Here is a 25,217-nt window from a genome sequence, read left to right as displayed (position 1 = left end):
TGCTAACGTGTCTGAATTTGTGAGCTATCGGTAACGTTGAGCGCGACACGGAAATGGTAAGGCGATTTTAGAACACAGATGGCGCGATCAGTCATTAACCGTGATTTATCACTGTGATCACAGAAACACGATCGCGGTCGTGATTCAATTTCGCTTGCGATCGTGATCGTGACTTTTTATTTTGACTCAATTTACTACATGTAATTACGTTTATGTCATATGCTTCATTTGATCTTGAATCTTGATCGATGAAATATTTGTTTATAGAACACTTGAATATCCAGTCCCATTTCTGAACAATTTCATTCCTTTTAAGAAGTGAAATTAATTCTTCGTCTGGATTTCACAACAATAAATAGATATTCGTTTAAATAATGTATCAAAGTGCAAACAATTTTTTTTATGTAATGTACGAATGTATTGTATCCACACATGCTATTTAAATCAGTAGAAAGAAGGAATTCTGAAACAACGATTATTAAACAATGATAATTAAAAAATATCGTATACAATATATGTAGCATTATTCAAATTTATGATTGTATACGTTTCTTTATTGCATCTTCTGTATTTATAAAATTTGTCGTTTATAGAATGATATTGCAATTGTTTATGGAATGATGTTTACGTTCTCATTAATTAGTTGATTCGCATAAAATATAAGGATATGCAGCTAACAGTTATTATTTATGAAAAATCATGAGTCGCTATGAAAAATCATCGTGATTGGGAACGAACGTGATTGAAAATAGCAGTTCTAGCTATCATCGGTCCAAGAGTCCCCCAAAGTTGAGACAGAAAATTCCGTAAAATGCAATGTCCGCACGAGCTCTAAGTCCGAGTCCTAAGTCTGCGCTCTAAATTTAAATGGGAACATCATCGTGGCGTCATCTGTATCAGATTAGCGAACTTCTCAGAATTATCATCTGTGATTATGATCTATGAATAGTCTTTTTTCTGGCATGAGATGATCGCGACAAATTTTTCGTTGGATAATTTCTGTAGTCTCGAAGTATTCTTTTAGCCCCTCGATCATTATGCCTCGGTCTATTTTTCATAAATAAATTCTTATTGTCGGTTCAATTCGTGCGTTTCGCAGCTAGATAGTTATAAAACATCCGAGAAATCTAATTTCGAGAAATCGTTGCCAGTTGTAATTATTGCGATCTGTGCAAAAAAATGCATTTTGCCACCGTGCGCAAAAATCATTAGGGATATTTTCAAACTGAAAACAATAATTTCAGCATAAAGGGTAAATAATGAATACAAATCATCCCTACAATGCGCGCGCGAAATAAAATAGGAAAACACGTTGAGTCGTGATCGTTAATGCAAGCACCGATCGACAAGATAAATTTCATAGATAATTTGTTGGCCGCTTCGCGTCTTTCGTGCTAAAGATTTCACAGAAAATTAGAGTCGATCGTCAAGGTATTTGCCACAAGAAAAAAATCGCTCACGGCCCATCGCCTTCTAATTTCTACGAAGTAGCAGGCAAATAAGAAAACGGGTCTACATCGATGTTAACGTTTACCTCAATCTCCTTCGTGGCTGCTTGAACATCTCTCGCAGGGATTAAGCAAACGGTCTGCGACACAGAGACCGCAAGAGGGAAGAGATTTTCCACGAAGGTCTGCTTAGCCATCATCTTTTTTTTCGCGCTTACAGGAAACTTCATTTGTAAGATACTCGACGCGAAAACGAAATCGAATTTCTGGTGAAATTAGCATCGCGGCTCGACGCTTAAGAGAATTCTAACAAAATTACAGGATCGTAGTGTTTTCGCGAGCATTCTAAACGTTTGCATCTTTACGCTTTGTCAAATCGATAAGGGACGATATTAACACTAGATTTACGGAGCCCGTTAAAACGACGGGTCGTTAATTTTTTAATTTACGATTATTCATATCGTAAATTACGATTGAATAATTTTTATTATTAATTAATTACATTTTATTACATTCATGGGTTATTTATTCAATTTATATGTTACGGCAAATGTTGCAATGGCGCTTGTTCGAAATCAGAACAAATAAAATAAATAAACAAAGAAATGAAAAAATAAATATAAAACAGCTGTCTTTTATGCTCCGTAAATCTAGTGTCAAAGAAAACGATTGAAGTGTCAATCTTAAATATTGAACAACGAGAATGGTTTTCGTCAGCTCTTTTCGCCAACAAAAGATAGTTTCCGCCGTGTTTCACCGTTCTACTTCGATCGACAGGATAATTAGCAGATGTGAGATCCAGATTACCGAGACTTTCCTTTCTGCTTTAGCCATTTACCGGTCAAAACTTTCGACCGGTCTGATACAATTTCAGCCGAAGAGAGTTATTAAACAATGCGAAATGCTCTCTCTTCCCGCTTCTCGTTCCCGTGCCGACAGATGCGAACATAAAACAGTACAAAACGAAACAATACTTGCTATTTGTGCGATTACGGCCAGGTTGGGGGGTAGTAACACCTGTATCAGCAGATTCGTCGGGCGTGACGTCGCAGGTCTTCTCGTAGAGTCTCTGCCGGTTCAAATAAAGTCTGGCGAGCGGTTTCATGTCCAGGCCGAATGGATCGTAGAACGGCGATCTCGAGTCGTTCGGGTACGTCGAATTTATGCGTTGAATTGTTCCCTGAGGATCCGATGGCGACTCGGGAGACTGCAGCACGAAGTGGCGATATTTAACGATGTATTTAGGGCAAAGAGAGAGAGAGAGAGAGAGAGAGAGAGAGAGAGAGCAAAATAGAGAGAGAAAGATAGATAGATAGAGAGAGAGAGAGAGAGCAAGATAGAGAGAGAAAGAGAGAGAGAGCAAGATAGAGAGAGAAAGATAGAGAGAGAGAGAGAAAGATAGATAGACAGAGAGAGAGAGAGAGAGAGAGAGAGAGAGAAAGAAATATAGAGAGAGAGTGAGAGAGATCGAGAGAGAGAAAGAGAGAGAGAGAAAGAAATATAGAGAGAGAGTGAGAGAAAGATAGATAGAGAGAGAGAGAGAGAGAGAGAAAGATAGAGAGAGAGAGAAAGAAATATATAGAGAGAGAGTGAGAGGAAGATAAAGAGAGACAGAGAGAAAGATAGAGAGAGACAAAGATGAGAGAGAGAGAGGGGGGGGCAGATTTATCCGATTGCTCGAATAAAAATATTTCGTTTTCGGTGCAAGAATCTTTCCAATGTTTAGCATTCAGTTTGTCAGATAAAAAGTCTTCCTGTCCGCATAAAAATATGATGATACTCGGTTCCCGAGTTCTTTAGTGCATAGAAAATCTATCAGCTTTCAGCAATGATTTTATCAGGTAAAAAGTCTTTCTGTTCGAACAAGAGTATCGAATCGAATTGGTATCGAATCCATTACTACAAAAATCCTTTCAGTTTCTCTCATTCGGTTAAAAAAGCCTGTTTGTCCGAAATAACGATATGCAAAATTGATAACAACATCTTTACGAATTTTTCTACAGTTATCCATCGACAGCCGAACGATGTTAGGCTAATTATTAATCATTTGAAAATACGATCGCGCGTGTCACGCGGTCGCACGAGTAAAAACGTTCGATGTTTGCGTTGTTACGCTTGTTATCGCATTTTTAACGAACCGGGAGAACGGTTTTTTAAGCTCCCTTCTGCATGTGATTCGGTCAAAGAAAATCGCATTAGCGAAGCGTTCACAGATGAAACAGATAAAAATGGCAGCCAAATGTCGGGAACAATGGCGAGAGATACGAGAAATGACGTTCGCCCGATCGCGCTTGTCACGAGCATCAGTAAAATCCCGTTGCGATTCCTGGACTAAAATAACAATTGTATCGCATGTTCCGAAGAATTCTGATTAGTTTTTCAAACGGTTTTCCTTTTCATCGAGCTTCGATTCGTTCGAAGCGCAAGCCCGCGAGAAATAAAACGGCCGAAACAACCATACGAATTTGTTATTGTTTTTGGCTAAGCTTCCGGTGTTTCCGGCAACAAATGATGGATCGCTCGAGGCGGTTTTCACGGATCTATCCGTAGGTATTAATCGCGAGGCCGCCGGCAGAGCAATGGCGCGCTTTACAGAGACCGGAAGTCGGAGACGTCGCGACGCGAGGACGCGACGCGACGCGGCGAGGGAAAATTCCCGATCGGCCGGAAAAGTGTCGGGGGGAGACGCGTTTACTATGGCGACGTCAGCGATTTTCGCGAGACCCCGCGGCCCTATTGTCAATTGTTAGGGACGGGGAGCCAACCGTCAAATTTATTATGCGATTCCCTGCGGCCGACAGCTGACGTTCATTTTGTTCTCCTGAAATGTTTCGGCTGGCGTACCCGTACTACGCGTACATTCAATATATTATACATATATTCATCCTTCAGATCGTTAATCCATCTCTTTAATTATTAATGCATCTCTTAATTATGCATCTCATAATAATCCATCTCTTAATTATGTATTTATCTTTCGACGTTCCAATCGATCCTTCGAATTCTTCGAATGTTTTTTTTTCACTTATACGTTCGGTAACTTTTTAGGTTTTTAACTTGTCGGCTTTTAACTCGCGTCTAGTTTAATGTTTATCTGCTCATCCGGTTATGCAACTCTATTTGGAAACTAGTTTAATCCAGTTACGTTGACGCCTATCTGGAAAGAACATGGGTTTGTTATTAAATTATATTCCGCTGGAATAAAAGAGCTTCCGATACTTAACATCGTTTTCATAAACGCGGCTCTTTGTTCTGCGCGGGGAGAGCTGCACGAGTTTCATGTTGTTATTTGAAAGCAATGTTCGCTGAATCGAATACCTTCATTCGAGAAATAAAAGCTTTCTAAAGAAATTCTACTGAATATAAGATAAATAGAAACCTATTTCTTTTTTATTGATAATAAGTTGAGAAGAATGTAGAAGCATTCTTGAATTATTCGAATGTCATTACAGAGTGATATTTTCCTTGATCACTTTTCATTTCACGCGTTAACGCATAAAATCTGCAGTCTAATTACCACAATGGTTAATAAATTATTCAACAAAGAAATTATTTATGATTATTATGATTATTAAGATTTTAACTTAGAATACTGATACGAATCTTCGAAGACCAACGTCGCCATATTGGCGTAATTAGCCCCGCGTGTCTAATCACGATTTTTTAAAATTTAATTACCTGGAAAGCAAAATATCAGGAATATTTTTCTGTCTCTTCAATATGTAATGTATTATAATACATTATTATGTATATAATAATAATAATAATAATAATAATAATAATAATAATAATAATATACATTATAATAATATACATTATAATTGCACGAATGTCGGATAATTTTTTTAAAACGTTCAAACATTTTTTGGAATGTTACAAATACATTACAATATAATACTATTGTATACTATATATATAATTATAATGTATTTGTAACATTCCAAAAAATGTTTGAATATATATATATATATATATATATATATATATATATATATATATAATATACAATAGTATTATATTGTAATGTATTTGTAACATTCCAAAAAATGTTTGAACGTTTTAAAAAAATTATCCGACATTCGTGCAATTTTGAAAGGCTGCCTGCAGTTAAAGGGTTAACAAATAATAAAAAAAAGAGAGAATTACACTTACCAAATACGTGATTCCGTCGTCGATGCCAGCGTCATAAGGATAAAGATTCAGCTCCTTATGCTCGATCCAGGTGCCATTACTGAGACACAGCTCCAGACCGGAAACTCCGACAATCCAATCCGGCGAAGGGTCTGAAAAATGATTTTTTACTTCCCATAACGCGGTTCACTGGCCAATAAGCTCAACTAGTCGGTTAGAACTTCCGGAAGTTCGGATTAAAATGCAAACAGTTCATGAAACTTCTCAGAACTTATCACTGTAATTTAAAAGTCCTCCCGCGGGCTGGTGGAACGTTCGTCCTTCAAGATTGTCCTAGGTTGACGCCGATTCAAGAATCACCACAATGATTATACATACGCATAGTAATTTTCATTCGACCTTTTGTGCGTTTAACACTCGAACTTCAATCGTTTTGCTTTATTATTGCTTATTTTGCAATATGATATTAATGCTCTTGAGTACTGGCTATTCGCTGAGCGTCGATAATTTTGAATAAATTTCTATATGTATACAGGGTGTCCCAAAATTATTGTACAAGCGGGAAATGAGAGGTTCCCGAGGCCATTTGTAGTAACTTTTACCTTTGCGATAATGCAATCCGCGGCTTCGTTTACGAATTATTAACGAAAAACAGTGACCAATCAGAGGCGAGTTCAGCTGGCGTGAAGCGGCCATTAAACCAGGAATATTTTCGTATAAATAAAACGTATTGATGCGGTTTTCCGTGACGTATTGTTTTGTATGAATTCTTTCGATTAATCAATTTATTTTTACGCGACACAAGAAAGTTGAACAATCATCTTACCCAGCATGGACACCAAGGACATAAGATGGTGTTTTTGGTCGACGCGGAAGACAGCGAAAGTTTTGCCAGTCACATTAGGGTAACTTATTCCTCTGGCCTTAATTATCGTTCTGATGTGCTCGCTCTAAGAAGAAAAGAAAAAACGAGAAACGTCTATAAATAGAATTTTCCACACAGACATATTTGTACAATTTGTATCGCGACTGCGACAATTTTAATATTCATTAAGTATTTGGAATTCTTAACTTATTCCGAATGTATTTTATTGTAATTTTAATTAAATTTAAATGTTCTTCTTCTTCTGTGGTTTCTTTAACGTCGCATCGACAACGGAGATTTTTAGAGATGGAAATGAATCAGAAAACTACAACTTGCCATATACAAGGTGTCCCGCACTTTTCTGTAAATTGTTATACAACAGAAAGTCCATAAATGCTTTGTTAAGAATTTACGACGGAAATGCAAAATATGATTCAAACGCTGCTAAACGTACGTACAGTGCGTGTAGAAAGTATTCGTACACCATTTAAAACGGAATAACATTTTTGCGATTGGACCAAGCGGTTTAAATTCTTTTTCGGATGTTAGAGCGATTAGTTTAGTTTATTAGACAATGGCTAAAAAATTATCTTCAACAATTGCAATTTGTTGGCACGATTGTCAACAAATTTCAGGAAAGTTTTTCAACCTTCGTGAAAGTAATCGTTCGATGATGAATAATTGTGTCAATATAATTTCCGGTCATTTACTTGATCCTTCAGCTCAGATTCCAGTTTTCTGGTTGACCCAAGTTTTGCCACCTGTTGCAAACCGACGCTGGCCATGCCATTGTATCTCCAAAAGCTATAATCGACTGTGTGCGAGGCTCCAATCACGTCTGAGAATCTAATGAGCCATCCTTTGCTGGGAAAGTCCTGTATAAAAACGAGAAAATCACTCGAACAAGATACAGCAAATTCTCCCTAATTTTCCTTCAACTTCCAAACGAAGATGGACAATCTGGGAAGAGGTGATACGATTATTCGGGAGCCTCGTGGCTCATTTTTATAGTTGCCGATTGTCAACAATTATAAAAACGAGGTGAATTTGTGATTACTTTGGCTTCACATTATGATTATTTTTGGTCTATTTTTATTTAGAAGCTGAAGGAAAATTAGGGAGAATTTGCTGTATCTATGTTGACATAAAAATAATTTAAGACTATAATGATGCGCGTCGGACACATACGGGTGACACTAATTTTTAACTAGATTTTGAAAATCGTTTTTACCGTAACACAGAACAAACTGAATGTCACTAGGATTGTTAAAATAAGAAAGAGTTAAATTAATATTCCCTACGGTTTTCTAACATCGGTTTCATTAATTAAATAACTTCGATATTGCAAAAATTTTTCGGATTTGGCATTCGGCAGTTGACGCGTTGAAATTAGTGAACACATTTTTATTTATCTATATAATAACTATATAATTATATATAAATTAAATATATAATTAATAAATATATAATATATATTATATATATATATATATTAATATATATAATATATATATATATAATATTAATATATATAATATATATATATATAATATTAATATATATAATATATATATATATAATATTAATATATATATTATATATATATATATTAATATATATAATATTAATATATATATTATATATATATAATATATATATATAATATAATAATATATATATATATATATATAATATATATATAATATAATAATATATATATATAATATTAATTATATATAAATATATAATATATAATTATTTAATTTATATTATAATTAATTTAAAAAATATTGTGTCATGCGTCGCGTCGCTTCTTGTAGACTGTTTCAAACAAGCTCGACTTTTCCGTCGGTAATAATCCACCGGTATATTTGTATTTACATTTTCAACAAAGATAACTGAGCAACGGAATATCGCTGTTTTCAGCCAACGAAATAATGCTGCGGAAATAATTTAACGAACAAGCGGCTATGTTTTATTTGTTGCGCAGTCCGGTGCATTTAATTATCGGATTTATGGTTGTTATGATCACCTTGTGGCCTCTCGAATTTACAAATTAAATGCAAACGCGGCCGGTAAAATCCACCAGGACCGTGGAATTCCTGGTTAATGTAAACGTCAAAGGTCCGCGGCAAAGCGTGAACAGGCACTGATGAAACATTGACAACCTTCGTGAATCCAGAAACCGTGACGGGATAATTATGTGGGAGGTCGGTAAATTTATTCGTTAATTACATTGAACATCTCAATTTTCTCGTGGTTCTACCAAGCTTTCGTGCCTTTGTGTACAACCAAAGAGAGAGAAATTTTAAACACAAATATGTATCTATTTTAGAGTGTTTGCAAACATTTTCGTTTTGCTTTTCACAATTTAAGAAGAAAAAATATCCAGATGCTTTCGTACAAATTGGATAACTTGTTAAGCGAAATGATTGCTGCTGGAACATTTTCGTAGAGTTTTCAAAACTTATTAATTTTATTATTATCACTATTATTATTATCACTATTATTATTATTATTACTACTACTACTACTACTACTACTACTACTACTACTACTACTACTATTATTATTATTATTATTATTATTATTATTATTATTATTATTATTATTATTATTATTATTATTATTATTATTATTATTATTATTATTATTATTATTATTATTATTATTATTATTATTATTATTATTATTATTATTATTATTATTATTATTATTATTATTAGTATTAGTATTATTATTATTATTATTATTATTATTATTATTATTATTATTATTATTATTATTATTATTATTATTATTATTATTATTACTACTACTACTATTATTACTATTACTATTATTATTATTATTATTATTATTATTATTATTATTATTATTATTTATATTTGTGAGGAGATGTTTATGTGTTCTCATCAAAATAGCAGCGTCAAAAATGTCAAAATCAATGTCAAATATTGGACCGATAATATTACTAAAAATTGAATATTCATGGGAGACTAAGTTATTCTGATACTGTTTTGTCTATTTTGTATCACTAATTGCCGCATCACTAATTGCAGATCCCCATCGTAATTAATTAGCCTCAAGTCAATTTTCATTACAATTGCTGTTCAGTTTTCATTAAAATGTGCTTCGACCATTGTGTTACAAAGATAAAAAAATTGTACAATGGAGATATTCTTCATTCTAGAAAATGACGGACGTTGGAAAAGTACGGGCATTCATCAATTTTCATCGATAATTGTTTCATGCCGATAAGGTATCCCGTAAGAAACCTTATTTTCCATAAATTGATTAAATTATTCTTAAATCGTATTGATAGATTTTCATCGTGTATTAAAGGACGAATAGCGTGTGTGTGTGTGTGTGTTTAATGATGATATTATTTCTACGAAATGGCCGACGTCGCGACAACACGTATAACCATAAATTTTCACGAATGATTACTTCATGCTAATAAAATGTTCGTATTATAGAGACTTTCCCCGTACAAATGATTTTAATTAAATTCACCTTAAAATTTGCTTCGCGATCCTTCAACCATATTAATACTCTCCAACTTTCGCGTTTCGAACGCAAACGTTTACTCAACGAAGATCTATATTGTGCCTACAAAATGGCTGACGTTAGGACGGTATTTAATTAGATCCACACATTTTTATGAATATCACGTTAATAAAAAATATCTACGTTAAATATTATTACATTACATTCTCGTAAAATAATTCAATTATATCTTCCTTAAAACGTGCTTCAGAATTATTCGACCATGGTAACACGCTCCAAACTTTTCGTTTTAAATACAAACGTTTAATTCAACAGAGATCTATTATTTCCACAAAATGGCTGACGTTGGAAGAGTATTTAAATATGTCGTATGCAGATTCTCATGATTTTTCGTGTTAATAAAATATCCAGATTAAAGAATCATCTCCAATAAATTGATAAAATTCCACCATATTTTTTTTTTAACGTATTCACTGGAGATCTTTTATTTCCACAAAATGGCTGACGATGGAACTGCGTGTGACTGTTCATAAATTTTGCGACTGTTCTTAAATTTTTGCAATAATATTTAAGAAATATCTGTATCAAATCGATGGAATTATAAAGGAAAAAAAATGACGAATGTCGGTAAATCCTAAACTCTTTCGAAATGACTCTTCGAATCGCGAAATCGAGGAGAAAGGAACGGCTGTAACGTTTACCAGAAACCGGCAATCAGGTAGAAGCATTTTCGCGCTTCTACTCCCGAGAAGCCTAAAAATGCGAGAGGATCGATAGCCGGCAGTTCCATGCACTTACGGCTGTCGATTTTATTTGACGAGGTTCTTACGTGCCTTCGGGTGGGTATTTCTCGACCAAAGTCCCTCGAAAGTAACTTCGTACTTGGCCTCGTCGCAGGCGTTGCATTCCTGCAGCACCGGGCCCTGATCATCCGCCTCCGCTTTCAAGTCCTGACAGATCTTCAGAACTAAGTTCGGATCATCCATGTACCACGTATCCGGCGTTTCCAATATCGTTGCCCTGTGCCCCAGAAAATGAAACATAACGGACACACCGTCGCTCAGACCGCGGCCGAGATTTTGTTCGCCGTTCGACGATTGAGAACCGCTGTTCGTTATTTGTTTGCGAAACGCGGCGCGCAGATAACTTTAGAATTTCATCTGAGAGAACCATTACCGCGTCATACCAGAGGCGGACAGTTTTTATTTGAAATAAAGACAACAAATACTTACCCCAAATAAGACAACAAATAAGTTTATTTGACATAAGCAAAAACGTACGAATAAATTCTGAAATATTATTTGAGAAATAATTGATTTGCTAATAATTCCGTTATCTCGTATAGCAATGCAAAATAACAAATAATAAACATATCAACGTATTAACATATACTTTCTTTTTACGTGATAAACATATTCGTTACAGACGATTATTGGATTTTAATGCAACACGATATTCAAATGTATCATCTGATAGTTGGCTTGCAGTGTTATTAATAACTGTGGCAAACGTAAAAGTTCATTTCTCTTTTAATAATATCAGCAGGTTAAAAGTATAACGCGACAGTGTTTTGAATTTTCAAATTTGTGAAATGTTCTTTTCGTTTTGCAATCGATCCACTCGTTTTGTACGAAACTGCATAAAATTCTCGGTCTAATTACAGTTTACCTAAAGTGCATGGAAATTGTTTAGCGTTTTCGTTATCTTGTCCTAAACGAAAGTGTCCAATTCATGGTAGTTCTCGCCTACTTTCCGAAGCACCCGATGCTTTTAAACAATGTCGTAGACGTTTCAACGAGACGCCAATGGAGGGAACAGATATAACACGTTGTTGTTCATGCTTTTTATTAAAATATCCCTTCACCTGATAAATATGCAACCGCTACCTTCGGAAGGACTGGTCCAGGCCACGGATATCTCCTCTTTCGGCACCTTGGACGTTTCCACGACCGCGTTCGGGCAAACTTCCAAATACCTCGACAGTGACTCGTCCTGGAGGTCGAACACGCCGCTCTCGGCGCCATCGTCGTCGCTCTCGGACTCGCTGGATATCAGGAACCTGGTGAACTTTCTGGGGCTTATTCCCAGACTCTCGGCTTGCACCGTTACTGCAACAAACAATTTAATATTTTTCCATTAACTTGTTCGCGCTCTCCTAAATCCGAAATTCTTCCTAATTGGGAGACAACTAATTGGACAACTTGGGAAGAGGAGATACGATTATTCGAGCCGTGCGGCTCGTTTTTATAGTTACCGATTGTCAACAACTATAAAAACGAAACCGCAAGGTTCCAATAATCGTATCTCCTCTTCCTAAATCGTCCACTTTTGTCCACAATCTGAGCGTCAATTAGGGAGAATTTACTACTATTATTATTATGGCATAATCAATCATCGTCTGATCCAGGTGTCAATGATTCTCAATTCTCAAGATCTCAACTTATAGTTTCTTAACGCTTGATTGCCGGAGCGAGTCAATTTGACTCATTTATGATTTTACTAATATTACTGTAATAATATATCTAATATATTACTATAATATTATTTACTTTAAAATTACTGTACAATACATTCTCCTGAGGCCATTTGAAGTAACTTTTTCCTTAGCGAAAATGCAATCCGCGGCTTCGTTTACGAGATATTAACGTAAAAACGCTGACCAATGAGAGGCGAGATTTGCTGGCGCGAGGCTGTCGAGCCAATCAGCGGAACTGAGCTTCGACCGTACGTTGGCTCGGCCGCTTCACGCTAGCTGATCTCGCCTCTCATTGGTCACTGTTTTTCGTTAATAACTCGTAAACGAAGCCGCGGATTGCAATTTCGCTGAGGAAAAAGTTACTTCAAATGACCTCAGGAACCCCTCATTTCCCGCTTGTACAATAATTAACTGAATCTCTAGACTGAATTAGCTATTCAAATTTGTTGGATCAATTTAGCAAATAACAGGGTATAGATACACGACTGATTCCGTACTGAGAATATTGCACAAAGCAGCAGTGACGATTAACATTTTAAACGATTATCTTATACTCATTCGATATGAAAATTAAAACAAGGTCGAATGGAACAAAACGAACGAAATCTGAAAGAAAAGTAGTAGAATTAATTTTTAAATCCTTTTAGTTAAAGATTCTGCCGTCTTTTTGGCTGATATATTAAAATACAATCTTGATTTTCGGCGCAGACTTGGCAAAGACACGATCTTAATGTACGACAAGCACGAATAAACAATCCAAGTTAATTTATTCTAAATAATAAATTAACACGAACATCTTCGGTAGATCGAATAAGCACGAATAAGCTATCCAGAGTCAATTTATTCTATTTTTATTCAATTATTCAATTTATTCTATCTCATCGCCCTTGAAATTAGTAACGCAATCTTGAATGGATTAAATGATGTTTAGTCAATGGAGTGAAATTAAAAAAAGGGCAATACGGTAAATTCTTTCGTCAGATCTTCTTCGTTTTAATTATCCAATGAATGAAAAGCTAGCAGTCATTCGCTCGTGTAAACGTGTGTAATCGAAGAGGTACGACATTCGATTGTTCGTCGTGTTGAACGTGACACGATATTTTATTTCGAAACGGTAATTCTAATTATCTATTTACGACCGGGGAACTGGTTCGCCGGTTAAAACAGTATACCGAACGCAGCGAAACGTTTTCGCCGAAATCGAATTAGAACTCGAAATTCTGTTTCAGCAACGGCCACGCTGAAATCCCCGTTGAAGTTCTGTTAACGTCGAATAAAATCCCGCACAGTTATTTCCGCGATACACGCGATATTTCAATCGATTAAATTGCAGGTACCGCCGGCGCTGCTCCTGTAATCTCCATGTATCGAAGGAATATTCGTATGTCTAAAATAGAAATATAGAAGCTCACCGCTCCGTGACCGGCTATTTATAACTCGGATTAAACGCGATGCACGCCGAGCCGAATGAAGTATCGGTGGTTTGCTTGAAAAATCTTTTTTTTTACCGACGGTTTCTGTAAATCGTCGTCCCGGGTTAACAAGAAAAACTGCAGCACTCGAACCGCGATCACGCCGTCAAATCTTTCCGATAAATTCTGGTGTTGCTGGCAAAATCATGTTTCAACGGACAAAGATCTTCGACGTGAAATAAACTGTAAGGCGATCATTTTCGTTGCAGTAGTTGCATGGAATATCGGGGCTTTTCGCGGTATACATATTGCAATATCGGACGCAATTGCATACGTGCGACACGTCATTAAACGCAGGTTCATGCGGATGTACGAGTTCCTAGAATTGCAGGAAAAATTGTTAGATTATTGAAAATATGTTTCGAATACACTTGCATGGAATGTTGGCTTTTTTCGGTAATATATATGTGCAATATGCCACTGAATGCAGATTGATGTAAATGTAACAGTTTTTAGAATTATTTCTAGAATTTCAATGTAAAAAAAATGTGAGGGAGAGGAGTTATATTTATGTAATATATATGTATGTATTTATAATATAATTAATTTATATATGTAATAATTAATATTATATATGTGTTACATTAATAATATATATGTGTTATATTTATGTAATATATATATTATTAGGTAATACATATGTGCAATAAGCCACTGAATGCAGATTTATGTAAATGTAACAGTTTCTAGAATTATTTCTAGCATTTCAATGTAAAAGAAATGCGAGGGAGGGGGGTTATATTTGCGGATCAATTCGATGCTAAATTATGTCGATAGCGGGAGGAGCATAAAAAAATTTCAATCTCACTTAATTCTTCTTAATTTTGCAATTTATCGCGCGTTTCATTGAGATCCCTATAAAAAGTGCAATGTTAATTTCATAGTTACACCATGAGGATTTTATATGAGACAATGTTGTGTTATCCTTCCAGTTTTATAGAACAGCGACAAAAAACGTGCATCCAATTTTGCCAGGAGTGGTTGTAAAGTGGAAAACTTCAATCTTCAAATTCGCGGTGGATTCGTTCGTGAACAAAATTTTCCAATGCTTCCACGAACGTTTTAATTTGCAGCACTTTCAGGATAAAAGTATCTTCGGTTTCCCACCTGTTACATCATATAAAAAAACATCTCGGCAGAAAATGAACGATTTATTGCGAAAATGATCACGGTTTTATCGTTGTGTAATTTAAATGTCGATAACTCATCGAAACTGTAAAGTATAAAATTACTATTGTTAGATATTATTATTATTAATATATATTATTAATTTATTATATTATATAATTATATATTATTAATATCATTGTATACTTGATAAAATTTTAATATAAAGAATTTAAGGGATGAAACTTTAGATTTAAATTGTAATTTCATTTAATTTAAGTTGTGTAATAGTCTGTTATAAAATTTAATTCATTTTTAAGAAAATTTAATAATTTCATAGTTTAAAATTAATAATTCAAAGTTAAACGCAAGTTTTTATAAGAGAAAGTATTTCAATAAATTATATATGATTATAATGATTAAATTAGTAAATTTATGTTTTTAAAATATATTTATGATTGATGAAATAATATTAAGGAATTCGGCAAATTAAATATATTCACCTGTTTACCAAAAGCCTGTCTTTTTGTTTAAAATTTAACGAATTATGAAACTAATTTTTAATTATCTTACTGACATTTTATTGTATTCGTATTGTGCGAATGATGTTCAGATTAGATTACTTACATTGTTTTTACATTATAGATCATATAAACATCATATAAACCACAAATTGAACAATGTACGAACAAAACACTTGAAAAATTAACGATGGATATTACCATCGTATAATTTAAATTTTATTGGTTGAAAGATTTTTCGAAGTCAAATATTGCTAATTTTTCAATTTTTAACAATGTCCATAGTTTATAGTTAACAAGCTTTCGTACGACATAGTGTTTTTATAATGTTCTTAAGCATTCGAATAATTTATAGGATCGACATAAATTTGATGTCCTTGACATCCGAACAACGAGGTCGACGAAGAAAGATCGTGAATTTTGATGATAGCTCGTTGGTATTAGCGCTCGATATGGCGTATATCGGCAAAGTGGGGCTCCCGTTTTACAAAACGTTACTTTTACGGGGACGTAAACTTTTGCGGACGTTTTTTCCGACGCGAGAAGGGCACCGCGTCCCTTCCAGTCGATTTTACTTCGACTGTGTACCAGGGTCGTAACACGCAGATGTTTGGAGCATTTATGGCTTCCAGTATTATGGGTCTTCGCGAACTGCGTCCGCATCAAATATTCAGCCGCCATTTAGACCCTTCGCTGACAAATATTATTTTTTTTATGGAAAACCGAGTTCCAGTTAATCGAATTCGCGACGTCGCGAATTCGATCGGACTGTTCTTCCGGTTTATTCGCGCGTCCTCCTGTTTTCACCGGCGATAATTACACGGGGATCGAGTTTGCGCAAATTAGGGTCGCGAGTCGACGATTTTACATTTTGAAAAAGGTTTCGAGTTTTAAATGCGCCCATTCCGAGGAACGTTGTGTTTGTTTCGTTTGTTAAACTCGACGCAAGAACAGGCGCATTCGTTGCGTTTATCGTTATTCGAATAATTGTCAGAACGTTGCGCAGCTCGATGGTTTTATTATTATGAAAAAGTTTTAATTTCAAGATTTTATTTTATTTTTTTCTTCAAAATTTTATTTTATTTTAAATTTATTATTATTTATTATTAAGTTTAAATTTGAAGTCGATCGCTTCGTTGTGGAAAAAAACGCTGTTCACCGTTCTTTGTGAATAAATTCTGAAATAATTACTTTCATTCGGTATTTCTATCGAGTGTAGAACTTTTGTCCACCATACAATTTTTAATATGAATTCAACACGAACAATAAAGATTAAATCTCTATATGCAGGATCGTTCTGTATTTAAATCATTGCAGATTTGCAGGATGCAAGGAAATGTAAACGAAAGTTAATAGCAAAACACTAAATAGTATTTACATTTTACTATAATATAATTATTATTATATAAGTATTTAATATTATATATATATATATATATATATATATATATATAATATAAGTATTTTATATTATTATTAATGTATTTTCTGGTCAAATCGAACAGCATAAACATTTAATTATCCTTCTTCAAGAAATACAACGTGTCTGTAGCAAACGTGGCTCTAATAGACACGGTTATAGTTAACGTGGCTATACTAAATGCATTAACTAACTAGGCTTTTATGTCTTTTAAATATTCCTTTGCGGAGAAAGCAACCTGGCCATACCAAACGTCGCTGCATATTAAATAACTAGGCTAAGGTTGTGGCGGTAATAATTGATTCCTAAGATGCTTATTAATTATACGAACTCCATTTTTATCATCCCCTCCTTTCTTTCGGTGCAAACGAAATTTATGCAACAAGGTCATATTGCTTTTGCAGGAAAGTGGCTGCTCCGGTGGAAAAAAACAGCCTGGCCAACAGAAATTCAAAGAACTATTTAATATTCGCGGAATCAGCACTAATCTTGTTATCTCAATTTCCGAGGGCTCCGCGTTTAGCCGTTCGAGCGCGGAATTAATTATTTAACTTACTTGAGTCCGTCGAAAGGGAATGTCGGAAGTCAAATTTGATTTAAGAGATCAAATTCTTCGTTTATCTTTCGATAACATCGCTTGAAATTCATCGCCTTCGCACGGTGAAATTTTGCACGCTTCGAACGTTTGAAATAGATAAAATTTAAGCACGACTCTGCGGATCTTATTATTATTATTATTATTTCGCAGATTATTTTGCAAGAATCGAGATGTGAATATTATTATTTCGTCGAGATAATTTCGTGAAAATAATGTAGGTTTAATTTCAGTCGATTCAAATGTTTTCTCACTATCTTGAAACATTTCGAATAAATATTTTCGTTAGCTGATTTATTGCAAATAGAATTCTGTAGAAATTCTTTTATCCTGTTTAGAATATTTGAAATTTGAAAATCTGTCTTTATCGAATATTAAATGATCCAAAATATTATGATTGGATAATTATTAGGATTATTAAAAGATATTAGGATTATTATTAAAGAAATATACATTTTCATTCAGTTACAGTTTCTTGCAATCAGTTAGGAAATTTATATTCTCCACAAAGATCAGCGGTCTAATTTCAACAATTTTTTTAAAGAATACAATGCTTAAGCTTACTTTTAGTAGACATCCGCCATTTTTAAAGCAGAACACAGTCTATAAACATTTCGTGTTACCGTCGATGTCGTAAATATGCAAGGAAAACAATCAATTAAATCTTAATGCAGCGAATCAAAAATAGTATTAACAACGAAATCCTTAAATTATTATATAACATTCTAACCTAACATTTAAATACGTATTTTTTATAAAGCTTTGAAAATCCTCGAACGAAAGCAGATGTACGAAGAAAGTTTCACAAACGTTAATCGATAAAAAAATTCTGCTCTTTCGTAATATTATTGAACTAACAAAAAATCGAACAACTTCGTACGATTATAATATTTAAGTCGTTTCAATAATTAAACAATGTAACAATTCATTAATTTCTCTTTCATTATTTTCGTATCTGATGGGAAAACAGTTATCGTTGTTTTGTACAGCTTTCTAATAAACAATTCGATGAGCGCTGACGTCGCAATCGAGTAGCATAAATCTGGACGAGGACCCGTTTAATCGTCGCCGACATTGATATTCCGAACTGCGTCAGTATACTGACTCATAACCTCCCACGATAATTCCCATAACCCTGAATTAGAAGAATTAATTGCGAAAACGGGCGGGAGGGGTGAGGGAGGAACTGCGTTAACTAAAGCCTTCGTCGGGGTATCGTGTTTCCCACGCCACTGCGCGTAAAAATGGAAGGAAAGTAATGCAGCCTTGTTGATTTTTACAGTTGCGTACCAACAAATCTTATTTGAATCAGCTGACAAAAGTATACGTCACATTAAACGATCGTTATCACAATTATTACTAGTTCGTGAGACAAATTTAAATAGGTCAAATGCAAAATTGTAAGGGCATTAGATGAATTAAAGGATATTTGTTATGTTATCTTCAAACTTATTACAATTAACACGTTCCGTGCCGAGCTTTTTTTACTCGAATCTTCACACTTTGATATTTTACTAAAACTTGATGTATTACGTGCAATATTATTAATTCTCGTACACATAACAACGTAACAAAAACTTATCAACGTCCATTCTTGCGGTGGAAATTGATTCTTCGGTTCTAAATTTCTTGTAAACAATTTGTTCAGTTCACTAAGTAAACGTGCAAGCGTGTACCATCGATGGTACACGTGGCACGGAACGTGTTAAATTAAAAGAAGAAAGACATTTTCATCTGATTTATGTTCCACACAACGAACATCGATAATTCCTATTTTGCGTAAACATCCGCAGCCTAATTATTAGGCTTAATTATTAGCCTTATTATTACTTTAACCGTTGTATGTTAATTGGGTCTATTAGTCCCAAAACGAAGCTGCAAATTCTTACTTTGCTTTTATTAAACTTTTGCTCGAATTGAAACCTTTTCTCGAACGTACAGTGAATATTTAATAATCTCCGCAGAAAGCAACGCAATTAATAATTTATTTTTTAATAAAATTGATTTTTATACTTGAGTGTTTTATGGATGTCTGAGATTTTGATGGATCTTTCTTTTCGTTTCTCTTCATTTTGAGCAAGCATAAAATTACTTATGTCACAATTGTGTGCATTATATACATGGTACATTAAAATTATATTGCGGAAATCTAAAACATGATGGACATAATAAATTGCGACAATTCAACGCACAGTATTTATTCTTTGAAATTATTTCATGCAAATATGTTGCACCTTACTTATTCCAAACGCTATAAAAACTTCATGCAAGGTGGACGAGTCCAAGTATTTTTCTACATTTTACAGAATAGATACAAGAAATCGCAGTGTCGAATCTATATTTTCCGGAAGCACAAGAATAATCGATGATTATCCATCGTAATAATTAACTGCATTTGGTCTTTCTCTTCTATCATTTTTTCCCCGTTCAAGCATTTAAGGGGAGGGGGCACCATGAAATGATGGTGCATTAAGAAATAGGTAAAGTTAGGAAATTTCTTTTCTAGGTAATTACTAAATGAAAAATGTACTCTTTCCAGGACAATATAAATGATAGTTTCGGCTTCGTTTTTCAATGTTTTAAAAGTAAAAATCGTACAAAACGGCGAAGTTATTTCGTTGTTTCTGAAACCCGTTCTCGTGGAACATTGATTGCTGGCGGTCACAGTTGGCAAGTACAGGGACGTCTGCGTTAAACAAATGTTGTCGTTAAACAAATTTTGTCATAAACTAGAAGCTATTATTCAAAATGTAGCGTACGGCTATTCGAAAATTTTTATAATTTTAGAAATGTCCGCGCCGTTTGAAGAAAAAACAGCTGTTCTTATCTCTAAATGCCTATAAAAAAATTAAATAATCGACACATCGATAAAAGTCGATTGTAGAAAATACGTTGTAGAATACTCTACGCAGAACATCTCCGTAAAATTTGCAGTAAATCATAAAGGCAGTTTTTAAGATAACTTTTCTCTCCGATAGAGTATGATTTTTTAAACTTTACCTTTTTAATCGCTAAATGTTCGAATTTCGAGATATCGCTTTGACACAACATTCTGCACCCTCGAAGCATTAAGAGAACAAAAAGAAACAAAATCGTTATTTTTTTGAACCGTTAGGGTGGTGTTCCCCCCTCGAGGCCGATAACGCAACAGTTTCGTCATGGAGCGACAAGGAAATTCCCCGCGAGACGAGAAGAAAGACATTTTAATAGTGAATTCAACCGTAAAATAAGATCTCCCAAGCATTCTATAACGCTGCGCCTACAAAAACGACGACGCGCGTACCTTGCTTCAACTTCGAGTTTAATTATGGTTGCTTTCACCTGCAAGAAGCACCTCGAACATGTTAAGATAATCGAGAAATTCGAAGTTTCGAGACGGTTTTGTTTCGCACTCGAAGTTCCACGGTCGAGCTCTTGAAGAATCGAATTGAATGAAAAATATTATCGGCGTCAGCTGTGTGTGTCGATTGAAAATACAAGAGAAGTTTTATTTTTTTTTTTATTTTTTTTGTGGACGCAGAGACCAGACAGACAGTTCGATTACCAAGAAAGGGATGGGTATTATTTATTGGAAAAAAAGCCACGTCGAATCCCGTCAGGCTGAAAATCGATTCAATAAAGCTTGCACTCGATGGCGGTGTCTCGAGAATTTAGTTGTCATGCTGCTTAATCGCCACTCCGTTTATGTCTTTAGAAACCCTTCGAACGTAAATCACGGAGATTTGTTGTCTCCACGAACAGGTTTAATCGAATTCGCGATAATGCCGGTTCGTGTCGCTCCGCTGTTTTATCTTGCCGGTATTTTTTGAAACGCCGGAAATCGCGCGACCGTTGACATTATTTTTATTACTGGGCACCGGGAAAAAAATCGCGCGCGGTTTTCTCGTTCGTTGCAACCGTACGTTTCGTACGACATTCGCGTGGTAATTGACAATAATGAGCCATGAATTTGTTGTCATTTTGAAATTTGATCTTTATAGTCAGTATACGAGCTCTCTGCGATGTTTCGAATGTTTCGCAGTTGTTGCGTAGAGCAGTTGCAGTAACAGTGAACGTGAACAGCGAACGAATAAAAATTCGTGATTTTATTATTTACGAATTTAAACTCGCCAGTGCAGCAGAAAAATGCGGCAAGACGCATTTGTAGCATTTCCGGGGAAGGTTCTGTTAGCCAAAGAACCGCACGGGAATGGTTTAAGAGATTCAAAGTAGGAAATGAATCGCTGGATGACGAGTCGCTTTCTAAACTAATCAATTTACGATCGAAGTGCGTTCGTAATTTTTTAAAGGCGATACGAAGATGAATCGATTTGTACGTAAATAATATACAGTTGCGTTAACAAAAATTGCAACGATTTTGTTTTCTTGTTGAATAAAGGAATCTTTTATCAACATTTGGCATTGTAATTTTTTAGAAACTGTGTACTGACTAATTTTTATTCGAAACATTTTTTATTAAGAACTACTAGGTTTAAACACACGTTCTAATATAATACATACATAACTGACGCATATTTCAACATAATACATAAACAAGCAACAAATATTTCAATGTGATAGGTTAATAAATAATATGAAATTATGTACGAAAATATTTGCAAAAATCAGACATTAATAGCATATTCTTCACAAAATCTTTACAAGTATTCAATCTGGAAGCTTTTCGAATGTGCTTTAATTTAATACTTATACTAATATTTAATTAATCTTTATCAATATATATATATATATAATAATTATTTAATTAATATATATATAATTATTTAATATATATAATAATTATTTAATTAATATATATATAATTATTTAATATATATAATAATTATTTAATTAATCTAACTAATACTAATATTTAATTTTTTTAATATTCACATATAGAATGTTGAAAAATTTGTCTAAAGCTTTGTGAACTTCTTCTGTGCAATTGTTTAAATGGAATGTGCTCTGAATGAAACGAAACGCTTCCATATTTTTTTATTATTGGGTAACGAACAAACCCATTTTTCAGGAATGTCCCGATTTATCCTCGGACGCGCTACTAAAAACCACGATTACAATTACAAACGCAGGCCACTGCGAGAAAATGTTGTATAATAATGTCGAGAACAGCTCAAGGAACAATTTTCCGTTGAGATCCCAAGACATGTTTTACCATTTCCGAGAAAAGTAAGGTTAAAGACAATCAAACATATATACGACAAATAATCAAACATATATAAACAATATACGACAAGTAATTAAACCATTTCATAATCGAAATAACAAGTGTTTTAGTGCGTTTAATCGAATAATCCATTCCAATGTATATTCATGCTACACAATTTTGTATCATTATGTACCACTTAAATTTTCACAAGTTTCATTAACCCTAGAAAGATAACCATATGACAACGTACGTAAAAGATAACCATACGCTTCAGAGGCGCATGCTTTTCTAAGGCGTCAATTTTATACAAACAATGGATATTTATTTAAGTTAATCTAGTCATTTTAAAGGTTTGGCATTATTGTAAAAATAAAATGCATTTATATTATATTTTTTTATATTTTAAGTAATTTTAAACTTAAATCACTAGACCTCTATGAAAAATTAACAAAAATCAACAGTCTTCGCAGGCGCCTCTGCGACGTAGGTTATCTTTCTCGGGTTAAGATCCATAGAACGCCCAACGTGTCTTAACCTGCCTTAAAAAACAATGTCGCGAAACAATTCATAAATACAATTACAAATGATTCGGAGCGCACCGAGTTACATTTCCATTAGAGAAAATATTTTCGCGCGTCGTTCGAGTGTTAAGAATTCCGTGGTGCGTTCGCTAAATAAAAAAAAAAAGGAAAAAAAACCGGGAATATGTACCTCGGACGGTCCCGTTGATAAACAATGCATTTTTATATATCGAATGTCGGCTCTCCACCGCTGTGAATAGAACTATTAAGCAACACTGCGCCGGACGTTTTACTTTTAATGGCCGAGCATGAAGAATGGTGGGCTTTAATTGCCGCGGGGGAAAAAGCTGAATTCAGTTTGCGCCACGTCCTTACCATTCATTACTCTTTTCCCCGGGTCTGGATTTGAGGGATTATCATAAACCACAATTTTCAGTGTCCCCGTTCCATTGTGCCTCCTCCGCCGCGTTGCAACTAACAATAAGTACTTTCGAGCGACAAAAGAAGATTAAAAGTTCCTCCTCAAGATTCGGCCGGCCCGATGCAAAAATGCGTCGCGCCTCAAAGCGCCCCCGACATTGTTGCTACCGGCTAAAAACGACATTATAATATTTCCATTAGACGCTTCGGGAAAATGTCGCCGGAGCACCGTGTTCATTACGATATTTTTACTTCCGTTGAGACCATAGAATCTTTGGCTCTCGTTTGGAAACATCGCGGTGTGCTCGCGTTTAGAAAATATTCATTCGTTTAGAAACATTATGAATGTTTCGAAATTGTTGAACATTTTGCTTTTGTTACAGCGACGAGTGAAAGCGACGTGTTTGTGAGAGATGTTATTTTCGGAGGATAATTCGCAATGTTAAATAATAACGAAGCTAACGAAGACGCGGCGTTCTTATTTGCGAATGAAGAGCGAAATAAAAACTAGATGGATTTTCGCTAGAGGCTTCAGTTTATTGTAATATTTTATTGAAACTGGTTTAAGCGAAACACGACATTTTCAGAGAAAAATTACGAAATTGCAAGAAATTAAACCGAATATAATTACCTTGATTATCGAACCAATTATTGCTTTAGTCCTCGAAATTGATTAGGAAATAATTCTTTATGTTCTAGTAGCAACAAGAGAATCATGCTACAACCTAAAAGATGCGTTACATGAATTGTAAGGAGTTAAATAGAAGGTTACCCCTTTTCTTAATAATTTTAGTAAGTTGACAACAATATATTATTTCGCTTAACTCTTTGGGGCACAAAATTTCAGAAAATAAAATAAACCCATGTTGCACAGTATTGCGTTTTAAATAAAACAAAATTAGTATATTTTTATTAACAAAGGAATCACATAATATAAGAACATAGAAAAATAATAATAATTCAATTCAATTTGTTGTTGTAAACTGGGACTCGAATAGTCCCACTGTGCCCCAAAGAGAGTCAACGTAATTACTTTAAAAATCGTTACCAACACCTTCGGATCTTCGGACGATAATCCATTGATTTTTATTCGGCATACAAAACACGCTAATTTTGCCTCATTCGTAATCTTGTATTTTAAATGAATCGCACATCAAAGCGTAAGACAATTAGACGAAATAGAAACATGTTTCTTCGACGCGTCTCTTGACTCCATTTAATTTTACTCTTAAAAACAAAGTACGCTAATACGTTAAATTCACAGCGTCGTATTTTAAACGAACATACGCGAAAATCAGACTCGTTCAGAGAAGACCAACAATATTTTTCATCATTTTCAAACGAAGATTACGCGAGTATCTGTTCAATTAACACGTTCCGTGCCACGTGTACCATCCATGGTACACGCTTGCATGTTTACTTAGTGAACTGAACAAATTGTTTACAAGAAATTTAGAACCGAAGAATCAATTTCCACCGCAAGAATGGCCGTTGATAAGTTTTTGTTACGTTGTTATGTGTACGAGAATTAATAATTGCACGTAATACAGCAAGTTTTAGTAAAATATCAAAGTGTGAAGATTCG

The 25,217-nt window shown here is 34.4% G+C and overlaps 1 protein-coding gene across 4 annotated transcripts in view; it reads right to left on the bottom strand.

Moving 5' to 3' along the window:
• Positions 1–25,217, bottom strand: part of LOC117224866 (spondin-1) — a 64,656-nt gene that overhangs the window by 10,764 nt on the left and 28,675 nt on the right. For 3 of the 4 annotated variants that reach the window (XM_033478060.2, XM_033478063.2, XM_033478062.2), the window contains exons 3-8: positions 11,819–12,062; positions 10,788–10,974; positions 7,155–7,319; positions 6,406–6,529; positions 5,601–5,731; positions 2,427–2,655 (exon numbers count right to left, since the gene is read on the bottom strand). In XM_033478060.2, the coding sequence (XP_033333951.2) occupies positions 2,427–2,655; positions 5,601–5,731; positions 6,406–6,529; positions 7,155–7,319; positions 10,788–10,974; positions 11,819–12,062 (1,080 nt within the window). The remainder of the gene's footprint in view (positions 1–2,426; positions 2,656–5,600; positions 5,732–6,405; positions 6,530–7,154; positions 7,320–10,787; positions 10,975–11,818; positions 12,063–25,217) is intronic. The other variant, XM_033478061.2, reaches the window with a different exon arrangement.

This window comes from Megalopta genalis, chromosome 13 (assembly GCF_051020955.1).
Source record: "Megalopta genalis isolate 19385.01 chromosome 13, iyMegGena1_principal, whole genome shotgun sequence".
NCBI lineage: Eukaryota > Metazoa > Arthropoda > Insecta > Hymenoptera > Halictidae > Megalopta > Megalopta genalis.
Note: the sequence above shows the minus strand (reverse complement) of the source record. Positions and strands in the feature narration are given on the sequence as shown.